General features: G+C 39.9%; 1 protein-coding gene across 1 annotated transcript in view; it reads right to left on the bottom strand.

The window, feature by feature from the left end:
• Positions 1 to 6,435: 6,435 nt before the first annotated feature.
• ubr2 (ubiquitin protein ligase E3 component n-recognin 2) overlaps positions 6,436 to 23,922 on the bottom strand; it is a 137,230-nt gene continuing 119,743 nt past the window's right edge. Inside the window, exons 37-43 of the mRNA XM_048601332.1 lie at positions 21,533 to 21,663; positions 21,004 to 21,112; positions 20,596 to 20,652; positions 20,415 to 20,492; positions 11,357 to 11,527; positions 10,896 to 10,997; positions 6,436 to 10,346 (exon numbers count right to left, since the gene is read on the bottom strand). Of these exons, the coding sequence (XP_048457289.1) occupies positions 10,205 to 10,346; positions 10,896 to 10,997; positions 11,357 to 11,527; positions 20,415 to 20,492; positions 20,596 to 20,652; positions 21,004 to 21,112; positions 21,533 to 21,663 (790 nt within the window). The 3' untranslated portion in view covers positions 6,436 to 10,204. The remainder of the gene's footprint in view (positions 10,347 to 10,895; positions 10,998 to 11,356; positions 11,528 to 20,414; positions 20,493 to 20,595; positions 20,653 to 21,003; positions 21,113 to 21,532; positions 21,664 to 23,922) is intronic.

The raw sequence follows: 23,922 nt of genomic DNA, 5'->3' as shown, positions 1-23,922 counted from the left end.
ATATGAAAAAGGTGTTCCTCCAGCTCCACATTGTGCTGTCTGATTCTAGCATCGGCAGTTCTTACTATCTCTCAATGCTGAAGTAACACCTTTTTCATATACACTACAGCACAAGATAGAATTGTGCAATTTTTGTAATATTAAGAAGGTCCTCACCATAATTGTTCATGACCAATCCTTTTAATCGATAACTGGTAACTTGAACACTATAGTTATTCAGTATCTTTTGTCTATCTGTTTAACTCAACAAAAAAAAAAGCCATTAAACTTTAAACAGCTTTAACACTTCTCTGTATTACTGTTTTGAAAATACTAGCCAGCGAATGATCTATAAAACTATTGTACTACAAGTAAATAGAACATATTCTATGATTTAACAAAACTACTGTGGTTATTCCATCTCATAACAGGAACACCCATGGAAACAACAGTGGGCAAATGGAATAATGGAAACGAAAAAAAGCTTTGTAATTTCCTACATTTCTTCCTCCTCTAGATTGCATTTATAACAAACAGGATGCAACAATACTTGAGCTCTCCCCCTGCTGAAGAGAATTTGTGCTAAAGGACTCCATGGAAGCAACAGCCCTTAGATACTTAGTGTGATTGGCCATTTTTGAGTGGGAACTGGATTCTCAGGTAGATCAATTCCATAACTGACAAAGTTGCAGTCAAACTTTACTCTATCCACACTGGCACTCACAAACACTTCCAGCAGAGGCAAATAGAGAAGGAGCATGTGAAAATAGTCTTTTTTTCCAAGCTATGAAGCAAAAACATTGAGAATAACTGCAGCAGACTTCCTCCATTGCAGTTGAGGGGCAAAACTCAAGGCAGCTTGGAAACTGCAACTAAAATCATGTTACACATGCAGGAACTGTCAAAGTTACATTTGATCAAACAAATGAAAGTGCATTTGTATAAACACAAAAGCAGATAAATTTTTAGTAAATATAACTACCTACAGTGCAGGTTTGTGTCCAACTGAGAAAATATTTGGAAAGGCCAAGGTCAATATCACCAAAATATTCAAAACAGCAAAAGTTAATCTACAGAATGGACGAAGTAAATACATTTAAACAAAAACGAGCTGAGAATAAATCTTCTAATTAAGATTTATTAACACAACATAAACTTATGCTTATCATAAACTAATTCGAAGTAACTTATTCAAAATTATACAGTATTTCATTAACGCCGGAGAATTTTCATTTACTTTTTGTATCCTTTTCAACTGTCTTGAAATGTTACTTCAAGGCGGAGTAAATAGGATTAAAGGCTAAGAAAATAATCATCTTACATTTCAAAATATCATTTAAAACTGCAACTGCAAGCTATGCCAGAATTATAGAAATACAGTAAGCTCATGGCTTGACAGTTTGACAGATCTGGGCCACTAAAGGACAAGAGACCGCAGGTGATGTGGAAAAACTAAAGGTACTTGAGGCTATTCTCCTTAAAGCAGGGAAAGTTAAAGGGAAGTTATGACAGACAGAAAAATTATGAATGCTTTTTTGATGGAAAGACGGAAATGTTTTCCAACAGGTGGAGGGTAACTAAACGACACTGATTTCTGAGAACAGGCAAAGAACCACAGGAGAGGTGATTATTTTGTAAATAGATGGCTATAATCTAGAATGTACTGTTAATAAAAAAAACTGGAGAAAACAGATTTAACAGCAATTTCCAATAGGTCATGTACTTAGAGGAAAAAGTTGCAGTACCATAGGCAAAAAACAGGGAGTAGACAAACTGAACATTACTTTCTCATAACTGGCACAGGCAGGATGGGTTAAATGCCCCCTTTCTGGCCTGTAAGTAAAGCTTGAAATAATTTAAACATTCATGCACAGGTTACAACACAGAAATGTCTGAGCACGACGGTATCACCCGAAAAAAAGGTGAAATGTAATATTTTCCTTAATTTTAGTATAGTTTCTCTGATTAATTGGACAAATGCAAAATCGAATTGTTACAGGAATTTTGGAAACTGTGTTGGAGGATAAATCTAAGATTCTGTTCTCTCAATGACCAAGAGAGAAATACACACCATACCAGAAGTGACAATTCTAAATTATCTTGGCAAGCGTGTTTGTTCTATTTGGCTTCAGTGACCCTGTAATGGAAAAGGAGGGATAAAATCTAAGCCACAAGCATTTTATAGCTATCTAGCATGATTCTCAGCTGAGGTTAGAATCTGAAGCTGACTGTATGTCTCTTGACATTGTTCACAGTCAATAGAAATGTGTCTCAATAATGAGTCACAGATGGTACACGAAATGAGGTAGGTGTAGAAGAATTTTGAAAAGTAACTAAGGGTTTATTTCAATTATCTGTAAAACGTTTATAGTAAAGTCCTGCCATTCATGTTTTCATCATTTACAAATTTGCTTATCCACACAAAACACTGTGTACACAATTTCACTTGTAATGGATCCGTGTTCTTTGCTGGCTTCAGAAACAAAAAGAGAGAACCTTTGAGAAACCATCAAGAAATGAAAAAAAAAAACTTTGAAATGAATGTGTAAAATAAAAAACTAAAATGAGAAGATGTCTATGAAATATGGTACCCTCGGCTTGGGGGTTGGTTACCTCAATTAGCTAGACTGCTGGTTTGCAATGCAGAATGATGGCAACAGCATGGGGCCCGCACCAACAATGGTTACCACAAAGGACTCTTCTTAACCTCTTACCTTATCAGAGTTTGAGTGACCCTCAGGTTAAACCACTGCCAGTCGTCTTTTCAGGGTTATGGCAATTCCCTGGACTAGAACATGTGCATGGCTTGATCATGATCTGCATCTGGAGTGTTTGAAATGTGTGTTCTTGTTATGATCGCCACATTCTGGAGAACCTTATAATGAGGCAAGTGTGAGAAATTTTATGCATTTCTTATTTTACTAAGCGTTTTAGCTTACAGGACATTATATTCATTTAAACATTGCTGTTATTGATTCACATTTTCTACTATATATACACACACATATAAATAATGTATATAAATAAAATATTTTGGATGGTTGGAACCTAGACAATTGATTGTCCTTATAAAATATATTCACCATTTGTGAATTCATAACTTGAGGTTTTTCAAAAGCAATTCCTGCAAAAAGCAGGTCTTGACAGCATACTTGATTTATCTCAGTCTCAAGTGTATAGCATAAAACCTAGCGGTGAAAGCTTTAAAATTGAACAGCAGATAATTGGAGGTTAAATGATCACCTCATTATTTTGAAAAATACTGACAAGTACAATTTAAAGGTTTCAGTCGTAAAATGTATTTGAAGCAATAAATACTCAAAATTATATACAGATTATTTTATTATTTGTTCATGAGATGTAGGCATTGTTGGTTAAGCCAAAATAATTGACTATCCCTAATTTTCCTTGTGAAGCTGCTGATGAGCTGCCTTCTTGAACTGATGAAATCTTTGGGTAAAGGTATGTCCAGAGTGTTGAAGGGAGGTCTAGCAATTTGATCCATGGAGGAGCAACAATATAGTTTCAAATCAGGATGATGTGCAGCTTGGGGGAGATCTTCAGGTGGTCATGTGCCAATGCATCTGCTACACGTTTATCCTTCCATATGCCAGAAGTTGGAGGTTTGGAAGGTGCTGTTGGAAGAGCCATATCACAGTGCAACTTGCAGATAGTACACATTGCCACCACTGTGCAACAGTGGTGAGGGGATGAATGTTCAAAGTGCTGGACGGGGTGCCACTCAAGCAGACTGTCTTTCCTGGATGATATTGAGCTTCCTTGAGAGTTGTTGGAATGGCACCCACTCATGTGAATCACAATATTCCTGCCCTATGTCTTGTAGATGGTGGAAAGACTTTGGGGAGACAGGTAGCAAGCTACTTGCTTCAGAATTCTTGGTCTCCAACCTACCAATGTAGCCATAATATTTACAAGTCTGATACAATTCAATTCTTGTTCAATGGTAACCTCCAGGATGTTGACTGCAAGGGATTCAATGATGTCAAGGTCAGATATGGCCTTAATTTGGTACTTGTCTCTGTGGCACGAATGTTATCTGACAATTACCAGCCCACATCTGGGATGTTGTCCAACCTTGCAGACAGACAAAGGCTGCTTCATTATCTGAAGAATCATGAATGTAGCTGAACTTTTATAGCCATCAGTGAACATCCCCACTTGACCTTATGATGGGGAAGATCATTAATAAAGAGCTGAAATGGTTGGGCTGATGATGCTACCCCAAGAAACTTGTGGGACTGAGATGATTGATCTTCAATAACCACAACGATATTCCTTTGTACTAGGTATGGCTTCAGCCAGCAAAAGATTTTGCCCAATTGATTGATTTATTGTCACATGTACCAAAGTACAGTGATAAGCTTTGTTTAAGAGCAGTAGAGGCAGATTGTAGTAAGTAAACATGTTCCTTGAGGCCAGAATCAGTCAAATGCCATCATTCCATTTGCCTTCCCTATTAACCGCTGAACTTGGATGCTAGACTTGGTGATTCATGGATGAGGTCTCCCAAGTCTCTGTTCTGTAATTTTCTGCAATCTTTCTCCATTTAAATAATATTCAGCACTTTTCAATCCTGCCAAAGGACATAATCTCATTTTCTCACATTATAATCCAATTGCAAAGTTTTTGTCCACTTGCATAACTGATCTAAATCCCTCTGCAGGCTGTGTCATTCTTACCACATGCCTTCCCACTCATTTTTGTGTGATCCACAAACCTGGAAATAGCACATGGACTTTCTTCATACAAGTCATTTTCACACATTGCAATAATTATGGCCACAGCAGTGATCCCTGTGGCACTTCAACAGTTACAGGATGCCATGCTGAGAAAAGCCCCCCTTTATCCTTCCTATTAGTTAGCTCATTTAGCCATGCTTTCTTCAACACCATGGGATCTTCTCTCATTCAGTAGCCTAATATATGGTACCTATCAAACACCTTCTGAAAATCTAAACATATTACATCCTCTACTTCCTCTTTCTCTGCTACTTAACACGACCACCAGGGATTCTAGTAGATCTGTCAGGCATTATTTACCCTTCACAAAGTTATGCTGACTCTGCTTCACCATATTATGTAGCTCTAAATGCTCTATCATTACATCCATTTCTTCAAACAAACTTTGCCACCAGACCTTCCACTAATTCTTGCCCAGAACCTCACTATCTTAGATACACAATTGTGCACATATGTTGCATTCTTCTCTGTTCTGATTGAAAACATTAACTTTGTTTCTCACTCCTCAGATGCTGCCAGATGAGTACTTTCAACACACTGAGTTTTTGTTTTTTTTTGCCTCCTCGCTGGCAGCCTTCTGATTCACATTCTGCAGTAATTTATCTGGAGTACTGCATCCAGTGCTGGGTGTCGAACTTCTGGGAAAATATGATGGCCTTGAAGAAGATGCAGCACAGATTCGTAAGAACACGGGGTTAAATATACAAAATCATTTGCAAAAGGTGGCTTGCATTCCTTTGGCTTACAAAGTTGTGTGATTATGCATGTGAGGGGGTTATTAATCACAGGGTTTAAAATGAATAAAGGATTCAATCCTGTAGATGGAGAAATGATTTCCTTTGGTGAGGAAATCTGGAAAAACTAAACAATCTCAAAACTAGAGTTGGGCTACTGGAGAATGAAATTGGTAATTATGCTTTCCACAGAAAAGCTGATAGAAACCTAGAAATTTCTCAAATCAAGAGGCTGTGGATACCAGGTCTGAATTGTCGGTCAAGGATATCAAGGGATATGGTAAATTACAACTTCAGTTCAGCTACAGATCACAAATTAATTGAATCTTCACACAGACTTGATGGTCTGAATGACCTACTCCTGTTCCTGTAGAATGGGTACAAAACCATGCGCACTCAACCTCAGGGAATCCAGTTATTTACAATAACATTTGCAAACTGTGGACTCGTGCCATGTAATCAGATATCACAAATTAGATGCCACATATCAAACCTCCAGAATCACGTTAAAGCGGTGAAAACCTACGGCCATATGATGGAAAGGAAACCAGCCATCTGCGACCTGATTTTCTAGATGTTCTCTTGGCAAACAATCCGGTGTCTCTTCAGTAACTTGGTTGGAAACAGAAGTTGGGAGCTGCATATATCAAGCTGTCCCCTACCATAAACTCAACCCTGCAGTACCCAATCTGAATTGCCACAGCCAACAGTTGAATATTAGGACTAAATGTTACCCAATTTCCACACATCTATATCGTACTGGTACTTTAAACAAGACACTTGGCTAGTGATCGGTAAAGGAATCAGTGGCCCAATTTTCCTTCATTAGCCAGCCTTGATAATTCAGAGGAAATTAACTTCAAATAAATAATCTAAAGTAGACTGAAATAATCTCTCAAAGGTCAATAATCTTTTGATAAGTACACATTTAACATTACATGCATTAAGGAGGAACAAAAACCTTTCAACACCAAAAGCATTTATTTTGAATTTTGAGGTTTTTTTTTACATATAGTACATAGTACCAATTATACATGAATTCAACATATATTAACAGCCCATTTATTACAAGTATTCTCTCAAATACTGAAAGTATTCCTATTTTATAAACATTTCTACAGTGAATGTAAATACATGCTAAATGGTTTCATGAGAGGAGAATGCACAAAAGAGGAGAATATGGTTAATTTAAAGTATTAATAGGACAAGGAAAAGAAAAGAAGTGGGTGTGCTCTCCGTTTCAACAATACATACGTTAGTTTCAAACTAAAGAGAGTTCTTGCAGCTTTGTCAGATTTTCATCTATATTTATAACAGGGTCAACAAACAATGGGAAAACAGAAGTGTCACTTTCACAACAAACTGTACTTAAGTTGAATGAAAACAAAATTATCTGGAAGACCAAACATATGCTAATGTTATACCCAAATTGCAGCACCTGTGTATTTTCATGTTTATTCAAGCATTAAAAAGTCTTCCTGTCTTGACTCTATGTAAAATAGAAAATCTCTAAAAATGGACCTTCCATTTTTCAAAGATGCAGTAATGCACAAGATGTTATTTACTACTTTTACCAATACACAAATGTAGTTAATCTATTTCATATGCCAGTGGCATGAGGCCTGTTAAACAGATTCTGTGGTGGTCTATTGTTTGCATGGAAATAATATCAACCTTCGTTGATCTCAATAACATAGTCACAAAGAAACAATGGGTTTCAAGAAGCATCAAAATCTTTTCCAACAAGAGAGTATATTGTAAGTAGTATTTAGTTGAAGAACAATAAGGTTTAAGTGTTAGTAGAACAGATATATTGCTAGAGAATGAAACAGCATTATGATCGAGTAAAAGCTTGAACCTAAATTTAGAAAAACATAAAAGAGGTGTTAAACTTATATGGTGTATCTCAAACTCGAGTTTAAGATTTGAATACAGTGCTGGATTTCAAGCATTGTATATATAAAATTTAGTTATATATGCATAAAAACTTCAATAAGTAATTCACATCAAGTTAAGGAAAACAAAAATGGTTACTTTCAATGATCAATGCAGAACAAGACAAGAAAGTGCAGTGTTAGTTGAAATGAAAATCATTGGAGGATATAGAGTTGATTCACTTATTCTCAGCAACACAGAGGTCAAAAACGTGAACAAAAGACATCCTTGTATTCCTTTACAACCATGGAGACACATAAGCCTGAAGACAAGGCAGGAAAAAAAAACACGTGTGGTTCTTGAATCAGCAGACTGAGTTATTAGCAAAGACTGGGCCTTGTAGGATTGGAATAAGTTAACTGAGAGGGAATATAAGATGATTGGTATTGAATGGATAACAGCAGTACACTATTTTAAACTAAACCACGACAGTTAGATTTAAGGGTATTTACTCAAAGCAATAAAAAGCAATTTAACTGACATAACTGAACGGATTATTAGTTAGGGTTGCAAAAGTGTGAAATTGATCTAAAAAAAACTACAGAAGCGGTGACATTCAAACAGTAGGATCACTCTGGATGAATAAACTGAACGGCTTTCCTTGTACATATCGATCTTCCAAAATAATCAGAATTGTGAAGAACTAGAACCAGTATTTAGTAACAAAAGTCTAGGTGTCAGCATTGAATGCAAATGTCAAACAGTAAAAAAAAAAACACTTCCCTGACAGACATGTTGGAAAGCTATGTTTCCACAGAATTAAATTTTCTAGGTTCTGACAAATTTATAAACAAAGTTAGCTAAAAAGCCGTAAAATTTGTTATTTTCTCTCAAACTTTATTCACAACGGAAAATCCAATTACTACATTATGCTTAGTGTTACAAGTCCAGAACTGATTTTTTCCTCATTTAATTTTGGATGGCTACAAACAGCATTATTGAAAATAATTCCTAGTTAGCCATATGTTTTGTGCTGAAGATTTCCATCATATCTTCAGCAGCTGCCTTTTTAAATGAAACAGGATTAATTATTTCCCCTTTTTGTTTAAATTGTCCATCTCAGGATGAAATACTTCATATTCATGAAAATTCCAGAAAAAAATACTGCAGCACAAGCAATCCAATATAATGGCTTTACTGCTTCATCCTGGACCAGAAGGACGTTTGTCAGATTCCTCACCTCCCCCAGAAAATTCAAAGTAGTAACACACATGAAGATCATCTTGTTCCGGTTTTACTCACATTTTGAACACCAATTTTTAACTGCCAACAACTTAGCTGAAAGTGTCAAATGGTGTGTTTGCACATTTAAACTGTATGCTGGAGCTGTTAATAGGACCAGAAAGACCACACCGACGGCAAAAGGTAGTCACAAAATATGTTGCTCATGTTCATATGCAAAATTAGTTTTAAATCAATAGAAATTAGTATACTTACGAACACTTAGGCATTTATGACATAAACAAGAACAGAATCATACCCATATTTGACCACGTTTTATGAGGACTAAACGCAGTTTTTGAAGTATTAACACAATTAATTAGCTCATTTTACCACATCCTCAACAAAACAAAAAAAAGTGTTTCATGAAGTTTGATAATTATGGAGCATTTTGCATATGGAGCATTATGGAGCATGATGCTGTGTAGTCTATCTTACTTAAAATATACATTTAATCATACTTACTTCATTTTGTTTGTGATGCTTCTTTACTGGCTTCTACAAAGCACTGTATATTGCCCGAATAATATGTGCTTGAAACAATCCATGACCAACTCCAGCCAAAGAATAACAGAATCATTGAGTTTTGCAAGGTACATGTTAACAAGCAGGTTCTGATTAAAGTCTGAAGTGAACATTTGATAAAGGAATGCTCCAGATAAGCAAAGACAAGAAAATTAAAACTAGGAGCACTTCCTCTTTGCTTACCATCATTCCTATTAAAAGTATATTTCAAGAAACCTCTAGTTAATTCTTGCAATTTAAAATAAAATCACCGAGTTAACTGCCCTGATTACAGCCACTGCTTGCATACGACTTTTTTAAAAAATAAATTCATAGTAAACGGCACATTATAAAATAGCTTTTTATATCCTTTAAACACATTTTACAATATATTTTTGATAACACACAAATAGTAAGATCTTTAACACAAGAAGAACAGTGGCAAACTGCTTTTATAGCTGACGAAAATCCTTCTTATTCTTGTGACCACAATATTCAAAGTTTGATTAGTTGACTGAAACCAGATGCACACCTTAAGAAAGCACATTCACAAATAGGTGTAAAGTGAATAAGCTACTACGGAATCAAGACAAAGAGAGGGAAAGCAAAAAAAAAAAAAAGACAACTTCCAATTGAAGGCCAGCAATCTTTTCCACATTTGATCCAAAATTGTTCATTAGACATCACTAACTATAGAGCACAGAAACACACTTTGGATGTCCATATTGTATTACTCCAACACCTGATAAATAATGATAATTAAAAAACAGCGGCTTTGAAGATGTGGGCTTTATTATCCCAAAATGTTCCACCTTTTTGGAGAAAATTTCAAGTGCAAATAAAGTGAATGACATCTCTTTAAAATACACACTTCACATGCAATCCACATTTTCATAATGACAGGTGAACAGTTATGTAATCTTTTTTTAAAATCACTGTAATTCTGAAGTAAGTGTTTCAAAATGGGTGGCCTGAGGTGTACTTCATTAAACCTGATCCTCTGACTTCCTGCAAGAGGACTTTTTTTTGCTTCAGGATGTGCCGAGTGCCTACAGTTCTATTAGAAATTAATCACAAGTGCTGCCAGTCAATGCCAACTAGCGTCTGATTTGCTTCTTGTGCATGGCCAATCTCCTCAGTGATGCTATGTTGCTGCCACAGTTTCTGCAGCTTCCTGTACCGCTCTTTGCAGAGATGAAGGGGATTCCCTCGTCTGAAAAATGCAATTCAAGTAAGATTACCATTGTCAAGTATTTAGCTTTATACATTCACCTTCTTCACGTCAAGGAGAGAAAACATAATGCTCAAGAAATAAGCAGTCAGTCAGTAGTATCTGGGATTCAGTAAGGGATAAGCAAATTCATTCATGTTGAAGTTCGTGTAGAGGAAAAAGGTGGATTAATAACCATTTGACAAATTATTGAGAATTAGCCTTGAGAATCATGTTAAATATTGCAGAGATAAACTGCCAGAATGGGCAAGAATATTCACTAATTAGCTATAATTTGATGACTTGTAAGATTGCAGAAATGCTCAAAACAGGGCCACATGTATCAAAAAAAATCTTTTCTGGCATTAATGATCAAGAAACAGGTAGCCTAAATAGAATAAATCACACAGAATAACACCTGTACAAAAGATTACATGACAAATACATGCAGAGAATCTCTGGAACATTTAATAAAAAAATCTGAACTTGTGTATGTTCTTTCACTAAAAAGTGCAGCCCACGTTTGTATTAAAAAATGTTTTAACTTTTTACCTCAGTCCCTGATCTGTCTCTCCGTAATCATCAAGGTAGGGCGGTGGATAAAAGCACCCTTTTGTCTTTCCAGCCAGGAACAAAATCTGGCTCTCTCGAACTCTGAAAATGCACAACAACCATAACAATGTTAAAACTATACGCAATTTAGTTTATTTTTACAAAGCACTGTATTTGGGGATCAATTTCTCGCTCTTCTATTAATAAAGAATCAAATCATCAGATGCTCTTATAATTCAGCTCTCTGACCAAACATTACTGAAATGCTGCCTTTTGGAACACAGAGTTGAAAACTAGGATTATAGTGTCCTGAAGCAAAGGATTTCAGTGCTTCAATTCTGAATTAACTCCACATCACAATTACAATGATTCATACTTCAACATGATTATTACTTGTGGAACTGGTGAAGATGGAAGTGTCTCTTAGGGGTTACAACAATAAGATTAAGGTTTTAACTCACCGCAAAAAAATTCCAACTCCACAACCACAAGTGTAGGTATGAGCAGTACAGGCCCCAACATCTTCTCCTTCCAGTTCTGTTTGACAGCAGTAGCTCTGAGAACAAAGCATTCCCCCACAGACCAAGCAGAGTGTTGGTGCCCGACTTTTATCCCCACCTGATTTTGGACATCTATTTCAAATTGTAAAGAAAAGTAGTAAAAACTTTGGCACAGGTGTCAATTAAGTATAAACAGATGAAACTCACTTATTGAAACTTTGATGGGAAAGAATGTGAAATGTTATTTTCCCCTTGTAATGGGAGCTGTCTGCTAATTCAGCATCATTTTATGATGCGCTGGTGTGATAACAATTTTATTTGGAACAAGTTCTCACGTTACAGTTATTAGAGGGCTAAGTCTAAAACTATACGTGACATGTCAATGAATTCGTACACATCATCGCAGGACGTGATGCAACGTCACACTATGTTGTCTTTGCTTGCAGACTCGGAGAGAGATGAAGCCAGACATAAGATACTTCTTTTAAAAAAAGTTAGGCCTAGAAATTCCAGTCAGGGTCAGAAATCCTATTCACAACAACAAAAACAGTAGTTTCTGGAAAAGCTCAGCAGGTCTGGCAGCATCTGCGAAGAAAAATATCAGAGTTAGCTTTTCAGGTCCAGTGACCCTTTGTCAGAACAATTCTCAACCCTGGTTAGATTAAACATTCCTGGGCAGAAGCGTCCAGTTAGAACCAAGCCAGGAATCCTGAAATCCAGTAGTAGGGAAGGCTATTGTAGAAACCACTCCCTCTTTTACAGCATTAAGTGCTGTACTCTTCAGATTAAATGTCAAGCAAACACTGGCAGCTACTGTGAATGGGCAAGTATCTTAAGTAAGTGAAGGGGTTAGGGTGGCAGGTTGGTGAGGGGTTAGAAAGGCAGGGGAGTACAATGTAAGGAATCAGGGTCAGTCATGGAGTATGGTCTGGCAGAAAGATGCGTATTGGCTTGGATGATGGAGGGTGTTGGGGGGGGCAGTGCAAGGGATATGGGGTGGTGTTCAGTGCGCAGCCAGAAGTGCCAAGTGGATGATCTATTTTGGGTCCCTCCTGAAGTTCCCCCCATTACATAAATATCAAAAAATTGCTACAGATACTGGATACTGCAAAGGCTTGAACAACAAATCCACAATTATATTGAAGACTTGTGCTGCAGAACAAGCCAGGTCACAAGCCATGACGTTTTAGTTCAACTACAACAATGCCATCTAGCCAACATTGCAGAAAATGCCCCAAGTATCTGCAGTGCATAAGAAGTAGGTTAAATCTAACTTGCCTAATTATTGCCCCATCTGTCTACTCTCAGTCATTAGCAAAGTTTTGGAAGGATGTTATCATGCAGCACTTACAAAGGGATAACCTGCTCACTGATACTCAGTTGCATTCCAGCTTCTGACCTTATCACAGCCTTTGTCCAAACATAGGTAAAGAGCTAAACTCCAGATTGAGGTCAGAGTGACTGCCCTTCACACCAAGGCACCATGTGACCATCATTTAAGCAAAACTACAGTCAATGGTTATCAGAACAAAATCTTTGCTGGTTGTAGTTATACCTAGTAAAAAGAAAAATGGTTGGGGTTGTTGAAGGTCAATCATCTCAGTCCAATGACATCACTGCAGGAGTTTCTTACGATAGTGTCTGGATCCAACTACCTTCCTGTTTTATTAATGACCGTCCCCTGCCATCAGGTCAGAGGTAGGGATGCTAGCTGATGACTGTATGACGTACAGCACTTTTCACGACTCCGCAGGTTCTAAAGAAGTTCATGCCTAAATGCAGGAAGACCTGGATAACATCCAGACTGCAACGATAAATGGCAAGTAACATTTTTGCCTCACAAATACCAGGCAATGGCCATCTCCAACAAGACAGAAGCTAATCATTGACCCTTGACATCCAATGTCATTACCATCATTGAATCCCACAACCTCAACATCCTTGATGTCATCATTTAATATGGTCTGAAATAATCCCTTAGATCTAATGGAATGAGGAGACAGGTGATGGATATATTAATATATTGGTTGGGTTAGAATTGGTTGTGAATTGGTTTGAATATGCGAGCTAGTATTTGGTGGTGTGTGTTTTATGGAGCGTGGCCAATTGAAATAAAGTCCTCACGTAAAAGTGTGGGTACAAATTTTGTTAAAATGCTGTTCTCTTCTTTCGGAGTATAAAACTGGAAATTACAATTGTCCAGAAACTGAACTGGACCAGCTACGTAAATGCTGTGAGCACAAGAACAGGTCAGAAGCTAGGCATTCTGTAGCAAGTGACTCAGCTCCTATCTCCACAGTGCGTGTCCACAAATCATGAGCATGATGGAATAATCTCCACTTGCCAGACTCAGTGCAGGAACAACACACAAAAATCTGGACGCCATCCAGGACAAAGCAGCCTACATAATTAGCAGAGATAACAAGGTGTAGAGCTGGATGAACACAGCAGGCTAAGCAGCATCGTAGGAGCAGGAAGGCTGACATTTCGGGCCTAGACCCTTCATCAGAAATAATTAGCACCCCATTCATAATCTTCAACATTCACTTGTATCACCACAGGGCAGATGTACTGCAGCAACTCACCAAGGCTGCTGCTTTGACAGCACCTACCAAACAAGTGACCTCTATGACTTAGAAGTACAAGGCAACAGATGCATCACAGCATCATAACCTGCATTTCCTCTCTTAGTCCCACACTATCCCTGACCTGGATGTCCTTACATCCCAAGGACTGCATTCATTCAAGAAGGCAGTTCACCATACCTTCCCCAGTGTAGTGAGAAATGGGCAATAAATGCTGGCGGAGCCATAGATTTCCACATCCCATGAATGTATTAAGAAGAATGCTCTTTGATGCTCAACAACACGTACTTTCACTTTATTTCTGGAATTCAGTTAATTATACGAAGCTAACTAATTCTAGTAGGATTGAAACTCCACATTGAGCAATGGGTTATGTGTAAGCAATTATTGCTCAACAATGCTTTAAATTAGCCCTTCCATTGCTGATGGGTAATAATCATAGGTAGAAATGGCCAAATTCAGTTTTTTTGGACAAGGAATCATGGCCCAAACCTTCCAACAGCAAGATCATTATTGCAGCCAAGTAGACAGGAGCTGTGCATTAATACCATCCAGAAATCCTGGCCCAGCCAGCTCTATGGCAATTAATGGAAGCTGAAAACATCTACTGGAACCCTCCAAACAAATGTACCAACTCTGATTTAGAGTTGGAGATGTGTAATGGCTCTGTCTGATTTAGCTCAAGAGATTCCAGGGAAAAGTTCAAGGAATGAATACGTATTCCCCTCATTATTAAGTTGATCCTCCTGACTCTTACCTCACCACTTCCCAACCCTTCACAAATGCCTGACACCTAACCTGGACCTCACCACCAACCCCACCACTGACCAGACTTTGATCTGACACTGCCTCTACACCCAAGATGCTCATGCCCACTCACTTCACCCATGTCTCAAGGGCAACCAAATGTTCACAACCCAACCAACACCCTCAACTCTCCATGACCTATCCTAAACGTGCAAATTTTCCTGCGGTAAATCAGGTAGTGGAGCAGCTATGGCACTCAAATTTGGTACAAACTTGTGATAGAAACCATACATGGACAAAAACCTCTTCATTTCCCGATGAGGTTTAGTGGCAGGGAACTCTACTAATGCTTGCCCTTTTCTGATCTTGGCAACATTTGTCTGTGCCCTTTTATATGCCCTACATCAACTACACTCACCCTTGCAAGGTTTTGGCAAGATTTATTACCCAAAGAATGGACCGAAATTTCCTAAGCACAGCGCCAAACTGTTCAAAGCAGTCCTCCCAAGTTATTGAAGTATCTGGTTGAATCATCAAGCTTAGGCAAAAACATCACTGGAAAATTCTAACTACTTCGATTTGGTAAAGAGAGGTGTTTTTCCCATCACATACTGAACTTCTGCTTTCAACTATGAAGGCTTCTCTGAATGCAAGAGATGCAACACTGCTAGCTAACCAGACAGGATGTCACGCAATCTGAGAATTCTGTAGCCTCCTTCTGTTTCATTTTCACTATCCCTTTTATTCTCCTTCTTTGCTACCTGACACATCCAAACTTGCCTACTCGCATCCCGGTGATGATATTGTTTCAACGTACTGATTTGACAGTCCTATGATTTAATTGGTGATCTGTGGTGTCAATCAGATCATTTAGTTCACCACTTATTTTGACTACTCAATATGGATCATGCACCATACTTTCACCTTGTAAACGCAGTAATACTGATATCTAAATCCCTGGTTGAAATGTTTGGGATTTGGCATGTTTATCTACCCAGATTTCTTGAGCTACTTTGCATGTTCCTGTAAGCCATTCTCAGGATACAGATAGGACAAATTTTCCATATTAGACTTTGTCCTTAATGGTTTTCTTTGATTAATTTCAGAGACCTCTTAACTCATCTCCATAGACTTAAAAAATGATTAAAACCAGTCGACTCATGAGGGGGCTCTCATTTAGCGCACAGAAAAAATTCCAGTCATTGCCTCAATCACAAAGATATTCTGGCCGGTAAAAATGTCAACTTCTAGATCATCTCAAAAGTCTCAGTAACTACCAAAGGTATTTTCACATAATGAGGTGCAGTACACCTGGTCCTTCCTATTATTGTTTTGTGTTAGGCATCATGAGTGAGCTGTCATTTGTATGTTACAAGATGGGAGGGGCGCACTCTTGCTCCATGGGTCACAATGTGAAATATAAATTACGTAACCAGATCCTGGTATGGACAATCTTATGCCATCACTATATTATATTTTGAATGAAATGATCCATTAACCAGGTGTCTTCAATAAATATAAAATTAGCAATTTGTTATAAAACAACACCCATTCAATGGGAATGCAGAATTAATGAACACTATTTGCGAAATGAAATTATGAATGTTAGTTATAAATATAAATGATAAAATGTTAAATATACATGTGAACAATAAATAATACAAAGGCATACGCTTCAAGTAAAGGGAAAAGGAAAAGATTTCTCTCTGGAGTGATTCACTTAAAAAGCACTTTCTGGCCTAATGGCATTTATTCTTAAGGTAAGAAAGTAAAGTGTAGAATTTTTCAGTCTGTCATCCTAAATTCTTGTACATACAGTCAAGTCTTTAAAATTGCACCATTTCTCTCGGGTCCTGGTAGATCCCACTTGTTCAGAAAATCCAAAACTGTTAAGTTCTTACAGTCACTCTTCACTCTTCCAGAATCACAACCAGTTTTTACCCTCTTCTCACAGCAAAGGTGCCTCTAAAACAGTAGTTAAAAGCTGAGCATCTTCTTCTGTAGCAGGCTTTCCCCTAACTGAAAATCCAAATAAATATTTCAAGCCTGCAGGCACTATCCAAACAGGATAGCAATGAAATAATTAAAATAGTCATACGCTTTCCCTCATGCGAGTTTAAACAACAAAGACCAGCAAAATAACTAGTGTGGTTTTCTATAAATGCTTTGTTTAAAAGTATGTTCCAAGGTGACTTTTCACTGAGCTTTTAAAAATGATCCCAGAATCTCCAAAAATTCAAGACACAGAAATAATAAACTATAACGCCTCTTCATAACAACAAACATTTAATCTACATGTATTATGATACAGTGCATCATCCATTACCAAAGCAGGAATCAATTTTCAATGACTGTTTATTTATATTTCATAGTTCAATACAAACTGCAGTCTGCTCTCTCCCCTTCTAAACTAATGGCTTCTACAATGATGGGGACCTCAGGTGTAAGCTGAAATAATTTATCAATTTGACACTTCTGGCTGAAAAGAGGTGAAAACAGGAGACAGCAGCACCCAGCCCTGCCGAGTCTTCACCATCCCCCCAGACCTACCCCTTACTGAGGACGAACGGTCTGTCCTCAGTAAAGGGCTCACCTTTGTCCCCCTCCACCCACACATCAACGAATACCGCTCACGCTTGGACATAGCAGTTTTTCCGCCGCCTCCACCTCCACGCTTACTTCTTTAACCGTGAACCTAACCCTCCCTCTACTGACCCCTTCTCCCGCTTCCAACACACCCCCTCCTCCTGGACACCACCCTAAGGCCTCCTACCCTCCCTCGACCTCTTCATCTCCAACTGCCGTCGAGACATCAATCGCCTCAACCTCTCCACCCCTCTCACCCACTCCAACCTCTCCCCCGCAGAACGTGCAGCCCTTCGATCCCTCCGCTCCAATCCCAACCTCACCATAAAACCCGCGGACAAGGGAGGCGCAGTTGTAGTATGGCGCACCGACCTCTACATCGCCGAGGCCGGACGCCAACTCTCCAACACCTCCTCCTACCGCCCCCCTGATCATGACCCCACCCCTGAGCACCAAACCATCATCTCGCAAACCATCCACAACCTCATCACCTCAGGTGACCTCCCACCCACGGCCTCCAACCTCATCGTTCCCCAACCTCGCACTGCCCGCTTCTATCTCCTTCCCAAAATCCACAAACCTGAATGCCCTGGTCGACCCATTGTCTCCGCCTGCTCCTGCCCCACCGAACTGATCTCCAACTATCTCGACTCCATTTTCTCCCCCTTGGTCCAGGAACTCCCTACCTATGTCCGTGACACCACCCACGCCCTCCACCTCCTCCAGAACTTCCAATTCCCCGGTCCCCAACACCTCATCTTTACCATGGACGTCCAGTCCCTCTACACCTGCATTCCCCATGCAGATGGCCTTAAGGCCCTCCGCTTCTTCCTGTCCCGCAGGCCCGACCAGTCCCCCTCCACTGACACCCTCATCCGCTTAGCCGAACTCGTCCTCACACTCAACAACTTCTCTTTCAATTCCTCCCACTTCCTACAGACAAAGGGGGTAGCCATGGGTACCCGCATGGGCCCAAGCTACGCCTGCCTCTTTGTAGGTTACGTGGAACAGTCCCTTTTCCGTACCTACACCGGCCCTAAACCCCACCTCTTCCTCCGTTACATTGATGACTGTATCGGCGCCGCCTCGTGCTCCCACGAGGAGCTCGAACAGTTCATCCACTTCACTAACACCTTCCACCACAACCTTAAGTTTACCTGGACCATCTCTAACACCACTCTCCCCTTCCTGGGCCTCTCTGTCTCCATATCGGGCAACCACCTAGAAACCGATATTCATTTCAAGCCCACCGACTCCCACAGCTACCTAGAATACTCCTCCTCCCACCCACCTTCCTGCAAAAATGCTATCCCCTATTCCCAATTCCTTCGCCTCCGCCGCATCTGCTCCCAGGATGAGGCATTCCATTCCCGTACATCTCAGTTGTCCTCGTTTTTCAAGGACCGTAACTTCCCCTCGGTGGTCGAGAACACCCTCAACCATGTCTCCCACATCTCCCGCACCTCATCCCTCACACCCCGTCCACGCAATAAGAACCAAAAAAGAATCCCCCTCGTCCTCACGTACCACCCCACCAACCTCCGGATCCAACGCATCATCCTCCGACACTTCCGCCATCTGCAATCCGACCCCACCACCAAAGACATCTTTCCCTCCCCACCCTTATCTGCTTTCCGGAGGGACAACTCTCTCCGTGACTCCCTTGTCCGCTCCACACTCCCCTCCAGCTCCACCACACCCGGCACTTTTCCCTGCAACCGCAGGAAGTGCTACACCTGCCCCCATACCTCCTCCCTCACCCCCATCCCAGGCCCCAAGAAGACTTTCCACATCAAGCAGATGTTCACCTGCACATCTGCCAATGTGGTATACTGCATCCGCTGTACCCGGTGTGGCTTCCTCTACATCGGGGAAACCAAGCGGAGACTCGGGGACCGCTTTGCAGAACACCTACGCTCGGTTCGCAACAAACAACTGCACCTCCCAGTCGCGAACCATTTCAACTCCCCCTCCCATTCCTCAGACGACATGTCCATCCTGGGCCTCCTGCAGTGCCACAACGATGCCACCCGAAGGTTGCAGGAACAGCAACTCATATTCCGCTTGGGAACCCTGCAGCCCAATGGTATCAATGTGGATTTCACAAGTTTCAAAATCTCCCCTCCCCCTACCGCATCCCAAAACCAGTCCAGCTCGTCCCTGCCTCCCTAACCTGTTCTTCCTCCCACCTATCCCCTCCTCCCACCTCAAGCCGCACCTCCATCTCCTACCGACCAACCTCATCCCGCCCCCTTGACCTGTCCGTCCTCCCTGGACTGACCTATCCCCTTCCTAACTCCCTACCTACACTCACCTTTACTGGCTCCATCCCCGCCTCTTCGACCTGTTTGTTTCCTCTCCACCTATCCTCTCCTCTATCCCTCTTCTATCCGCCTCCCACTCTCTCCCTATTTATTTCAAAACCCCCTTCCCCTCCCCCTTTTCTGATGAAGGGTCTAGGCCCGAAACGTCAGCCTCTCTGCTCCTATGATGCTGCTTGGCCTGCTGTGTTCATCCAGCCCTGCACCTTGTTGTCTCGGATTCTCCAGCATCTGCAGTTCCTACTATCTCTAAAACATTTGAGCCTGCTGTTTTGTTTTTTTTTTTTTTTTAAAATCACGTGCTATGCTCTGTCAATATTGAGTCTGGGAAAGTTCACGATGCCTCCTCCGGTAGTTGGTTGTCCATGACTGAATGTGGCAAGATTGCAAAACTTTGATCTCATTTGTTGGTTGAGGAATTACTCAGCTCTGTCCATAACATGCTGCTTCTGCTGTGAACATACACGGTGTCCTGTGCTGTAGTTTCACCAGGTTGACATGTCTCATTTAGATACACCTGGTGCTATCCCAGGCATGGGCAGAGATGAGCAAATTAAGCCTCAACTTTATAAGGTGCATGCAGCCACAAGAAAATCTCTCTGTTCTTATGGTTCAGAAGTTGAAGTATGGAGACAACTACTTTTCTTCAATCTTGTTCACAAACATCACTATAATAAGCTCCATGATTTTCAGTGTAATTAAATCAAATTTCAGCAGCTCACGATTCAGTTTGCAACAGATCACTGTTAGATCCAAATACAAAGATATTTGTATACTCACGTAAAACAGGATGTTCGGTTTATGAGGCAACTGTAATCATCAGGAAGTTCAATTAACTTGTTTGGCTCCCTAGGATAGCTGGAACAGGGGTAAGCAGAAGGTAAAAGAAACTTAAAGAGTAATAATATTTATTTGCCAATTTTATTCTATCTGATCACAAAACCACAAGGTAGAAGCCTACCTAATCGCCGTTCTCTCCCCTTTCACAAAGCTCTGCACTTCTGCAACACCACACCATCTACAATTTTAAGATTTTATTTTACAGGCATGTTAGTTTCCAACAATCACCATATTAATATACACAAAAAATCTGTGATTGCATAACAATGAATTGACTGTAAAATTTAACCATTTTCTAATGCTGAAAAACAACTAACTCATCTTCAAAAGAGAAAGCAGATAACATTTTGAAAAAAAATTTTCATGTGTTACTTGTAAAATATCATAACTAATAACTAAACTCATGTTGAAGTTTCATGGTGGCATATGTTCTTCAGTTAAGGAAAGACCAATCATATAACATTTATTTCTGGATCGCAAAACAGATTATTTATTCAACATGAAAGTATTTGTTGTTCATAAATTTTACCTTTGTATCAATGGGTCAATTGTATCATTCTCAGTTTTGAAAAGACTCATTAGATTTGTTGGGAGGGAAAGATAGCGGCATAACAGTTCAAAGTGGTGTGGTCCATTCTCTGAAATTGAATAGAATCAGGTTCACTGTCAAAGTCCTCTAAGCATATACATCTCAAATACAATACAAACATCGCGTATCATAAAAGCTTCCACTATTTTGAGAAGTTTCTCACCAAGTACTGGAAAAAATAGGATGATTATGGCTTTGGTACAAATAATCAAGTTGCATAAATTACACTAAAGGATTAAATGTCTTCTGTATTTGAGTTAGCTGTGTTTTTATTTTGCAGTAAAGGATTAAAAAAAGAGAATATGGATATTTGGATTTTGGAGTTTTAGACTTTGAGAAATATTTTGCAGTGCTTATCAGAGAAAAGGTGAAAAATGTGTTTTAATACATGGAAGAAAGGCTTGATCTCAAAGTGAGGAAGTTGGAGCAAACTACTCCAAGATGTAATTCGTATTTGGAAAAAAATTACCTTGCAGTTCAACTGGGGCTGGAACGTTATTGAGATAATGAAAGAACAAGGCAGAACATCGTAGATAGGGTATTATACCAGTCTTGATATATTGCCACAGGTGCCAACCTGAGGTCATTGAATTCAAGGCACTATAGGGAGATAAAAAAAATAGAACTGTCAACTCTTTGAGAAGTCTCAAAAAAATGCACTTTGACTGAACAGTTTAGTAACATACAACATTGTGCTCACGATGTAATCAAATCTCAACTCCAGCTCATCTACTGACAGCCATTTTTATTGCAATGACCCAGTCCAGTTTCAATACATTCAAGGAGCTTGTGTTAGCTTCATTTATACTGAAACCTATTTGAAAGAAGCTTGCCTCACCAAATGTGCTTAGAAAAATCAACTATGGCTCAAACCAACAAGAGGACATTACTATTTATAAACAATTTGATACAAATTCCATTGGTTGATGTGTTTTGTTACATTTTCCATGTTCCACATACAACTCTGCCCTTTCAAATCAGGCCCAAATAAGGATCCTTCATAATGAGTTCGTGCTGTATACAGTGGCAGAACATTGTGGCAAGATGGGCGGCACAGTGGCTCAGCAGTTAGCACTGCTGCCTCATAGCGCCAGAGACCCAGGTTTCATTCCAGCCCTGGGCAATTATCTGTGTGGAGTTTGCATATTTTCCCGTGTCTGCGTGAGTTTCCTCCCACAGACCAGAGACATGCAGGTTAGGTGGATTGGCCATGCTAAATTGCCCATAGTATCCAGGGATGTGCAGGCTAGGTGGATTAGTCATGGGAAATACAGGGTTACAGGGATAGGGTAGGGAAGCGGGTCTGGGTGGGATGCTCTTTGGAGGGTCGGTGTGGACTCCATGGTTCAAATGGCCTGCTTCCACGCTGCAGGGTTTCTCTTACTCTATGATAGAACGATGCCGAAATTGGAAGAAGATACCAAATGGGACCTGTTATGACTTGGGACCAGTAAAGGCTTTTTTGAAATTGAGAAAATGCAGACAATAAAGCCACAAGATGCCATGAAATAATGAACTTCAATACACAACGTCAGAACTATAATACAATCTATAAGACAAAGAAAATTACATTCTAACATCGAGAATTAACATGAGATAAACATGGGTTAGAAAAAGTGATCAAATACTCAACAGAACACATCAAAATAACAAATAATCAAGACAGACACCAGAAATTTCTCAGCAACCTTCTCCAGGCATTAACAAGAGTTGTGATCATCAAACCTCATTGTATTTCACAAGGGATTACAATTCTTCACTTCGATGATCTGGCCTTGAAACTCCCTCAAGAGCCACTCCATCATGGATGGCCTCAACACCTGTACAAATCCTAGTTGATCACCTGCCTTTCCTGGGACCACACTGCCCTGAATTCTGGAAACTCTACTTGTATTTATTCAGACTCAACTGCAAATTTTCACCAGGCTAGTTATGCCTCAGGGTTTTCCAGAGTTCCAATCTTGCTCGGTTGGATCAAGTTGCCTCTGTCACACATTGCCTTAGCAGTGGGTCCAGCTACCTATTGGGCTTTGAACATCTCTTCCTTAACCTTTGACTGCTTGTAATGGCCTACTAAAAACCTTCCAATAACACACCCAACCCATCGCTTGTTCTTATTTGGACTCCAAAAGTAAACTGCATCCTAAGCTAGCTGGCCACATGGAAATCCTGTCTACAATAAACAGGACAATTAAAACCGAGCCATTTACTTTCATAACAGTCTACTCTTCATTATCAAAGAGTTAGAAGAGATCATCAACAATGCTGTCAAGTGACACTTGCTCAGCAATACCTACTCCCTGATGTTTCGTTTGGTTTCTGCCAGAGCTGCCAGTGTTAGTTCAAATGTGGACAAAAGAAGTGAAATCCAGAGTTGAGTTCAGAGTGACTGTGTTTGACATAAAGGCAGCATTTGACCAAGTGTGGCACCATGGAGCCTGAACGAAACTGAAGTCAATGAGAGTCAATGGAAAAACACTCTGCTGGTCAGAAGGATAGCTGGCACAAGGGAAGACAATTATGATTATTGGCAACCAATCGTCTCTATCACCGGATAGCACTACAGAAGCTCCTAAGGGTAGCATACTCGGCCCAACAATCTATAGCTCCGATATCAATGACCTTTCCCCCATCATAAAAGTTAAAGTATTCACTGATGATTGGATAAAGCGCAGCACCAATTGCAACTCTTCAGATACTGAAGAGTGGGCAAGGTGATTAGTGGCAATTAACATTCATGTCAAAGTAGTGCTGGGCAATGGCCATCGCCAACGAGAGAATTTAACAACAGTGTGGAGCTAGAGGAACACAGCAGGCCAGGCAGCATCGGAGGAGCAGGAAAGCTGATGTTTTGGGTCA

Source organism: Rhincodon typus, chromosome 9 (genome assembly GCF_021869965.1).
Source record: "Rhincodon typus isolate 14 chromosome 9, sRhiTyp1.1, whole genome shotgun sequence".
In the NCBI taxonomy this organism is placed as follows: domain Eukaryota; kingdom Metazoa; phylum Chordata; class Chondrichthyes; order Orectolobiformes; family Rhincodontidae; genus Rhincodon; species Rhincodon typus.
This window is presented reverse-complemented; position numbering and strand designations above follow the sequence as displayed.